An 8,757-nucleotide genomic window follows, 5' to 3' on the forward strand; every position below is an offset into this window, starting at 1 on the left:
TGAAGCTTGATGGTTTCTTCTTCCATGAGCTAGGGGAAACAAACCAGATCGATGGCTACGTACATACATCTCACATCACAATCTCTTCCACCCAAGCATGCGCCATTGCCATCTACTCCTACATCCACACATGCCTGCCTCCATGCACCAGAGATCTCGATCCTTAACACCTAGCTACGACGAAGACCCGCATCACATACACTAGCTAGTTCTTGGGCGTACCGCTCTCTTGGCCTTGGCCTTGCACGGCGCCGTCGCGGGGATCGCCTCGCCGTCGTCGGCGGCCGCTCCACCCATCGCCCTTGTCTTCTTTTTCTCCCCCTTCCCCTCACCCATCTCTTCCTCTTCCGGCTCCTCGCGCCAGTGCCCGTGGTCGTCCATCCTCCTCGTGTTCCTGTATATCGCCGCCAGCGACCGGAACCTCGGCCTCCTCCTCGCGACCCCGCCGATGACGGCCTCCTCGTCTTGTCCGCCACCCTTGGGCCCACCGAGTTTCTCGCGTCTCTTCCCGGTGCTGCTCTCCACGGCGGGCACCCCCTCTTTACCATCTCCCCGCTTCTCGCCGGCTGCCATGACGCTCTCCGCGCTCTTGCTCTCCACGGCCCGCGCCTTCTCGCCAGCTGCCTTGACGCTGTCCGCGCTCTTGCTCACCACGGCCGGCCCCTTCTCGCCGGCTGCCCTGACGCTGTCCGCGCTCTTGCTCTCCGACTCAGCGCCGTCGTCGTCGCAGCCGCCGCCGCTGAGCTGGATGAGCTGCTCCGCGGCCTCCATCTCCACCGTGGTCGACGACGCGGCCGGCGCCTCTGCCTCCACCGGCTCCCCCATGACAGCCCTCCTCCGCCCCAAAGAAATACCGAACACGAGCGGTGGCAGATCGCCGGGGCGGCCGCGAATGGCGCGCGCGGGATAAATATATATCCTCAAGTATAGGCGGGCGACGACCGGCGACCGGACCGCGTGGGATCGGCGAGAGGACGCGCGGAGGAGGGGGCGCCAAGGAAAGGAATGACCCGGAAGGTGGCAGGAAGGGAGGAGACTCGTGCCCGCTTTCATTTGGTTTTCGGTTGTTTGTTCTGGCCAAGTTTAGATTGCAATGCGAAACGGCTTTGAAACTTGACCCCGTCCGGTTACTTGTTCCTGGCACGTACCGACGTACGTATGCGCCGACGTTGACGGGTCGGCGTACCGGAAAAGCTAACAGAAAGCCACGGATCTTGGGGACCGCGTCAAGCGCAACAATTCATCTGCTGCTACTAGTTTCTATTGCTCTGACGACGACTTGAAATGGATGTTTGTATTCCCTCAAAAAAAAAAGAAAAAGAAATGGATGTTTGTATGCTTTGAGAATGTGAAGGAGAACAGGAGAAGAAGAATGATTTTAGGTTAGGACGGGAGGACAACGGGTTTTGAAACCATTTCATGTCGTCAGTCGGAATTCAGTGACGACTCGCGAGTCAATATTGGTCTGGTCATGGTGCAGAGTACACACGACGGGGCTAGAAATACAGCAAATGGAGAAACTCATGTGACCAAGCAGTCAATCTCCGGCTGCACTTTGGCTGTGGTGAGTCTCTTTCACCATTTTTCATCCCAACAGTACGCAGTTAACGGATACTTGCATCAATGAGAACTTCCAAGAAGCACTCCTGGTCAGGCAATAATAACCAGGCAAGCTAGTAGAAACCGGCACACAGATAGATGAAACATGCTAACACCATGGTGAGGCAGCAACCCTACAAATTATTCTAGCCAGGTGCAAACCAAAGTGGTGCCTTTACAGAACGTACGATTTCCTGCTGGATTGATTTTCTATACCCCTACTATACGCCCTTTGATTATGTAAAGAAGAGGAAGAAGAAGAAATCTCAAAGTAGTCAGCAAAATTTATTATTTACAAAAGAAACCAGTCAGACAAAACCTGTACTCACTCGGATGGTTCGACGGGAAAATCTCCGGACTTGACGGTCCGCGGCAGCAACCTTCATACCCCTAGTTTATCGCGATTATGAGGAAGCTAATGGAGACATACATGAGGAAGACGGGGTACAGCGCCAGGGCCTTCCTCCTTGGGTTCACGGCGGTGCTCATGAATGGATAGGCGGCCCAGGAGCTCCATGCTAGTGTCACCGCCACCACGACGATCTTTAGCATGTCCTTGTCCTTGAGCAGGCAAATCAGAGCTCCCACGTCCATGGGGAACAAGCAGTATCCAAGAAGACTCAGGCTTTGGAAGAAGATGATTTGGCCGCCCTGCAAACGAAACAATGTGGTCATTGCGTATACATGTGCAAGCACGTGTGGGAGAGAGACGAGGGGTTTAAGTACCAGAAGCAGCACATTCAGCGTGAGGATTATAGCACCGGCAGCAAGTACAGCAAACGCGACAGCAAATACTTCAGACTACAAACACAAAAGGCGTGTCATCCAAGTCAGTATGTGATACATCAAATGATAATTAAAAAGTGAACTGCAATCATAGGATGAAGCGTTCATACAGATTAGAGGATCTCCAAGGATGCTTGCATATGGACTAACGAGCATCTAAAATTTTCTATCGAAATGAAATTAATTGGTTCTAGGTGTGAATTCTGTTTGCTGCCGATGAAAACTTCAGAAGAACATCAAATGCCCAAGTTACTGCACTGCTGCAGCACTTTTTATTTCCATGACAGCTCTCCCTCCTTGGAATAATTTTCATCAAACACTAGATTTTTACTGGACCTCTTGAAGCATTATAAAAGCAAAAGTAAGCTACTGAACTGGAGATGCCATAGATAAATTAGTGGAATGGCCAAGGCCACCTAGAAGGTTCGCGGGCAAACTAAAATATTTATAAGCATGTCTCTAGTACCCTTTTTCACAAGGAAAAGCATAGTCCCCCTTCTAAGAATACACTGCCTTCCAGATTTAACAGCACTCTCCCCAACTTTCACTTTACTCCTAAGAAGATCGAGAGCATGGCAGGTGCAAATAGCATGGTAATGGAGAAATCTCCCTATGCTCTTTATGCTCTTTTATTCTTTACAAAAGTGCACTTCTTCTAATCCTAGTTTGTAAAGCAAGTTCGCAAAACACACGCAACAAATAAGAATGTGCTGGAGATGTATAACAACAATCCAGCCTTAACACTGTTTGGTTTGTAATCAAGGATTTACATCCCCTGCTAAATCTACAATACGTGCAGCAGCAGTTATCAGGTCATCTACAGTGTCTGCAACGCTTTTGCATTTCAGATAAATAGTACCGGATGAACTGGTATAACTATTACTATTAACGTTGTTAACCATCAGTCCATCACCCATGCAATTGACAAGTACTAAAAATATTTTCACCTGATCAATGTGGGGCCTCATGAATTAAATAATTGAAGGTTTGTACTAGTTCATTCTAACTAATGTATTTCAAATGCAGGCGTTGCACCCAGCTAACTGAATATTGATGGACTTGGATTTCAAATGATATAAAAAATGCAGTAGCTACGTACCTTCCTGACTGAGGCCGACCATGAGAGGGTGAGGCCGAGGAAGACGATGAAGAAGAAGGGCCCCCAGAGATCCCAGTCGCGGAGCGCCTTGCCGGGGTCCTCGCGGAAGGGGTTGGGGAAGACGACGAGCTTGAGGTTGCTGACGATGCGGGTGAGGTCGCGCTTGACGGTGTCCCAGACGGGCTCCGTGAGCGTGTTGGCGGGGCTCCCGAACCCGTCCGCGCCGATGGGGATGGGGATGGGGATGGCGACGGAGGCGGAGGGGAGCGGCGCGGAGGAGAAGGTGGGCGGCGGCTGGGGCCTGAAGCCGGCCGGAGGGGGCACGGGAGGGATGTTGGCGACGGGGATGGACGCGCGCGGAGGGGAGGGCGGCCGCGCGGGCAGGACGGCGGCGGCGGTGGGGGCGGCGTGGATGAGGCTCTCGATCTCGTCCATGTCGGACTGCGCCGACGACGGGTGGAGCGGGATGGTGTCGCCCTGGGGCTGCGCGTGCGACATCGCCGGGCGCGCGGGCTAGGGCTCCGCCGGGCGGCGAGATCTCAGTGGTCGCGGGAGGGCGGCGGGCCGGCGAGCGAGACGAGGAGGGACGGTGGCGAACGGCGGACCGGACCAGGGGAGGAATAAGCACGCGACGAGGGGGTTGCACGGACGGACGGAACTGGCTGTCGAATGGCGCGAGCGCGACGCGACTCGGTGTGCCTGCGGGATATTTTTTCGCGGTTCGCAACTTTTCCTTTTTTTGGGGTGCCTCCACAGGAAGTTCGGCCTGGACTGAAGTCCCCAAGAAGACGGGCGAAAATGCAAGTTCTCAGCTGACAATTCCCCAGATTCCAAGGTTCGGCCTGGACTCGGTCTGGTTTGACGTCATTTATTGCTAAACGAATTTGAGTGGCCGAAATAGTTTTTGCACTCCCCTCACGACCGCGTCTAGGGTTTCCCTTCTCTGGCCGGACTTCTAATCCGGTGTCAATTTCGTTTCAGCAATCCTTATCTCTACTCCTAATGTCTGAGTTGGTAGGATTGCGTCCACGGTTTACTTTCGTCTGGTTTATTTTCGTCTGATTTATTTTCGTCTGGTTTATTTTCGTATCACATCCCACCACCATATCTCATCAAGTTGTTTTTTTACCTTCACAATAAAAACTTTCCTAACCTTTTCAAAGTTTCCTAACTAGACACATTATAAACGGGAAGGAATTGATAGCACGTTACCAATCAATAAAATTTAGTTTTATGACAATCAATTCTAAATCTTAATCTCTACTCCTAATGGACGAATTGGTTGAATAGTCCCACCATTTTCAACCGGTTTATTTTCAACCGGTTATTTTTCGTCTGGTTTATTTGTCCCACCTCCCACCTGGTTGAATAGTCCCACCATTTTCAACCGGTTTATTTTCAACCGGTTATTTTTTGTCTGGTTTATTTGTCCCACCTCCCATCTGGATTGATAGCCTTTATGGTAATCAATCACAATTAATCCACGTATGGAAAGGCTATAAACTCAGAAATCTCATCAATCCAGCCTTTATGGTAATCAATCACAATTAATCCACGTATGGAAAGGTTATAAACTCAGAAATCTCATCACCGTTTTTTTCGTCATCCTACCACCTCTGCTCAGTATAACCGGTACAGGGAGGAGAAAAGAGAAAAAAAAGCCCAGCTCGCACGACCTTCCTCCTCGATCCCATCTCGACCTCCGTCCCGCCGCCACCTCCTGCCCCGCCCCGCCCAACCTCACCGCGCGCCGCCCGCCGCCGACGCTCCGCCCACCGCAGCCGCGCCCGCACCCATCTCCCATCGATGCGCCACCATCTCCTGTATCCATGCTCCGCCGTCTGAATCCCGCCGTCGAGTCTGTCCCGCTCGCCGTGGCCAATGATCGCATCGACCGGGACCGCATCCCTCCCCAAACGGCGGCGATGACGGAAGGCGCCGCCCAGCTCCTGACTGACGGAGTCGCCGGGTTACCGCTCCTCGGGGCCAGCCCCTCCCCCGTGTCGGGTCGCACATCGGCTTGGAGGCCCCTCGGGGCTGCCGCCGATGCGGGAGTCCTGCACGGCCGTGGGGACTGGGGACCAAGCGGCGGGGCCCGTGTCGCGCTCCTGTTGAGGGCTTGCTGGGGTTGGCCGGGATCTGAGCCGCCGTCGATGGATTTCTTGCAGGTTGGCTACATGTTGCTTCGAATTTGGTACTATCCCCATCTCCCTCTCTCCTTGGACAGCCGTGGACAGGCGGACGTGCTCCTACTCCTCACAAGGCACCCACATTCTTTATTAGCAAGCCAATCCAAAACTTCAGCATGCATTTTTTTTAAAGGACAATTAAGTATCTTTGTTAGTAACATCTTTGTCAGAAATTAGAAAAACGCCAGTGCATTAGTTGAGCTAATCAGCTAGCTTCATCTCTTGGATTATGAATTGATAGTATGGCACATGTTGTATCGTTATAAGCAATTTTTGTTAGGAGGTAAGATTTTAGTGTCGTACTCGACCACGACAAGCAGCAGCTCGCGAAGCCTTTGCAATTCATGTATTTACAACATTTACAGTTCATCCAGTTGAATCCTTATATTGTAATTCTATTCCCTACCCTTTCTTACTTGTAGGAAATTCAAGTGTGGTACACATGTGAGTATATTCTCCTTCCCTCTGTTGTATGCATGTGGTCATTTGTTATCCCGATTAAGAATCAAGATCCACTACATTCTTGAATATTGAAGACTATTTTAGTTGCTCCAGATTAAATTTGATAAATACAATTTCCTTGTTGGTTCCATCTGAGTTGTATTATTGATTTGGGCAGTTTTCAGTAATCTTAAGCCGTCTTCAGATTTTAGCTTCCTCAATCATTCTGAATTATTTAACCTCAGTATGAGGTACATGTGTTCCAAAGATTAATCCTGAGAAATTTGTAGTTGACCAGTTGGGTCTATTTAATTTGTTCAGTAGAGTGCAACGGCAGTCAGCATTGTTCAGATCTATTCTAAAGCAGCATTATTATCACTGCAATATCTTTGTTACTTCAACCAAATAGTTCAGCCGTGTCTTATTGATTTGGATGGGTTCTTACTAATCTTTAAGCCAACTTCAAATTTTAGCATGCTCGGTCAATCTGGATTATTTAGTGTCAATTTTGATGCATGTCTTTAATAAAATAAGAAACTGATTTTGGGTGCTAAAATAAACACTAAACACTACTTGTTCATGGCAACTATGTGTAGAAAGACGATCACGGTGGAGATCCCAACGGTCGACGTGAAGCCAGGGTGGAAGAAGGGCATGAAGATCACCTTCCTAGAAGGAACAATCTGATATTTTTCGGTACAGTTGTGGCTAGCGCGCAACACTATCATAATTTAAAAACACTTAAAAATTCGCCCAAAAAATCACTTCTTACTACAAAAATACATTCTTCTCAAAAAATGTTATTTTATAAAGTTTACATTTTAATGAAATATTAAGTTTTATTAAAAAAAGAAATTTCCATGTTCAACATTTATTAGAATTAGATATTTAAAATGGCGAAAATGACCCATCAAGCAGGTTCTACCATTTTTATCGCCCGGTACTGTAATTTCTATACATGTGAAATTTAACATGCATTATAACATGCATTATGTTTATATATAACTTTAACAAAATATTCCAAAAGCGTGTGGCGACGCACGGTATGTTCTAGAAGATGTGTTTTTCCGTAGTGTTTCTAAATGGTAAATTGTATGGTTTCAAGCACCTAAGAAAAACGTCCTACACTGATTTGATCTGTTCGCTCGCTTGCCCCACCCCCCCTCGCGGGCGACATGTGAATCCCCGACCCCCCCTCTCCTCCAATCCCTCCTCGTCTTTCCCCCCTGCCGCCGCCGGCGTGGTCCGCTAGGTCATTCCCACGTAGTGCTGGCAGAGGCGGGCCGTTCTTTCCCTGCTCACGCGTTGGGGATGTGTGTCGGGGGGGGGGGGGCTGATGGAGGTGGTGCTCCTCGGGCAAAGGCATGTCGTTCTTTCCCCGCTCGCGCGTTGCGGGCCGTGGGTGCCCCTGATGCGGCGGCGCGGTCGTTGGCTGCAAGGCGCGTGGTGGTGCGGCTGGCTGGCGGCGTCCACTCCGCCCAGATTTGGGCCCTTTTGGGCCCCATCTGGGTTGGAGCGGGCCGGCGGTCCGATGTGCGGCGGTGTGGCTCTCTGGTGGTGGTGGCGAGGCATCGGGGAGTGCGGGTGGTGGCGGCTTTGTTGGCCGACGTGCTGCAGTGTGGCAACAGGGGCTGCCCTGACCCATTTGGGCTCGGTCGGGCCAGTAGGGGCCTGGTAGGCCCCTGTCGTCACGTCTGGTCGGCTTCGCGGCAGCGACGAAGGTTGTCCCCTCTCATCGGCTGAGTTGCGGATGCCCCCGAGCCCCTTGGCTCCTCTTCCCTCCTCCAGATCTCGTGTCGGTGGCCTCAGGAGACGACGAAGTTGGTTCAGTGAACGTGGTGGCAAAGGCTGGTGGGCGGCAGGTTGGTTGGTACACTTCAGATCGTCCGGGGTGGTGGTGGTTGTGTTTGGGTTAGTGAAATCCCTGGCGGCTCGTCCAACATCGACGTGGTGCAGCCTGCAGGCGCCGCCGGACCTCCCTAAAGGTTGTCGGGTATACGCCTTCCCCACTGTCCTCTACGTTGTCAATAGTCAAAGACGGTCTTGAAAAACGTACTAGACCCTGTATAGATGGAAGGAGGGAGTATGTAAAATTTGACATGCAACAAATACAAATTTTTAAAAGCCCGTGGCAACGCACGGGCAGTCTACTAGTAATCTTCAGGGTTCCAATTGTTCGAGCTGGTGAAGGAGGAGGCAAGTGCGCAAAGTCACCTTTACCGGTTCCGGTAGCTAGCGGTGGTCTTCTCACCAACGAGCAACTGATACCACATTGTGACGACCGAACCTTGGAAGGGGATCGGTCGCACAGAGAATTTGGGATGAGGAGAGCAGACGACGAGGCAAGGTAGGAGAAGGGGATCAAGATTCAGAACGAGAGAGTTCAATTACTCGCTGCCTTGTCCCTCGAGGACCAGGGCTTCAGTACAGACAGACCCACACACCACGCACTTGGGCCACATGCGGCGTCAAGGCTACCCACTGGGCTCAACCCACCTCTTACCACCTCTCCTACTCTTGCTAGTCCACCGCTACGCAGTAGCAGGTGTGACAATTTCCCCCCCCCCCTTGAGCGAGAGCGTCTGCATCCCAACACGGAGTTGCTGGGTAACGATGATGAAGTACATTGTAATCCTCCCATGT

The 8,757-nt window shown here is 51.1% G+C and overlaps 2 protein-coding genes across 2 annotated transcripts; both read right to left on the bottom strand.

Annotated features, from left to right (window-relative positions):
• Positions 1-1,063, bottom strand: LOC123149489 (uncharacterized). The gene has a single exon (XM_044569175.1). It carries the CDS (start codon positions 1,051-1,053, stop codon positions 202-204), a length of 852 nt encoding a protein of 283 aa, XP_044425110.1. The 5' UTR covers positions 1,054-1,063; the 3' UTR covers positions 1-201.
• Positions 1,064-1,851: 788 nt separating this feature from the next.
• On the bottom strand, positions 1,852-4,219 carry LOC123149559 (protein YIP4a). Its single transcript, XM_044569274.1, has 3 exons — positions 3,485-4,219; positions 2,326-2,400; positions 1,852-2,250 (listed from the first exon to the last, which is right to left on the bottom strand). Exons 1-3 carry the CDS (start codon positions 3,980-3,982, stop codon positions 1,990-1,992), a joined length of 834 nt encoding a protein of 277 aa, XP_044425209.1. The 5' UTR covers positions 3,983-4,219; the 3' UTR covers positions 1,852-1,989.
• Positions 4,220-8,757: the final 4,538 nt, after the last annotated feature.

The sequence above is a fragment of the Triticum aestivum genome, chromosome 1A (genome assembly GCF_018294505.1).
Source record: "Triticum aestivum cultivar Chinese Spring chromosome 1A, IWGSC CS RefSeq v2.1, whole genome shotgun sequence".
NCBI classification, from domain to species: domain Eukaryota; kingdom Viridiplantae; phylum Streptophyta; class Magnoliopsida; order Poales; family Poaceae; genus Triticum; species Triticum aestivum.

Coding starts and splice junctions, on each gene's coding strand:
- LOC123149489 (XM_044569175.1), bottom strand. CDS start 1,053: ATGAAAGCGGGCACGAGTCTCCTCCCTTCCTGCCACCTTCCGGGTCAT.
- LOC123149559 (XM_044569274.1), bottom strand. CDS start 3,982: ATGTCGCACGCGCAGCCCCAGGGCGACACCATCCCGCTCCACCCGTCG. Junction 2,401..3,484: donor GGTCGGCCTCAGTCAGGAAG/GTACGTAGCTAC, acceptor TTGTGTTTGTAG/TCTGAAGTATTTGCTGTCGC. Junction 2,251..2,325: donor CGCTGAATGTGCTGCTTCTG/GTACTTAAACCC, acceptor TTTCGTTTGCAG/GGCGGCCAAATCATCTTCTT.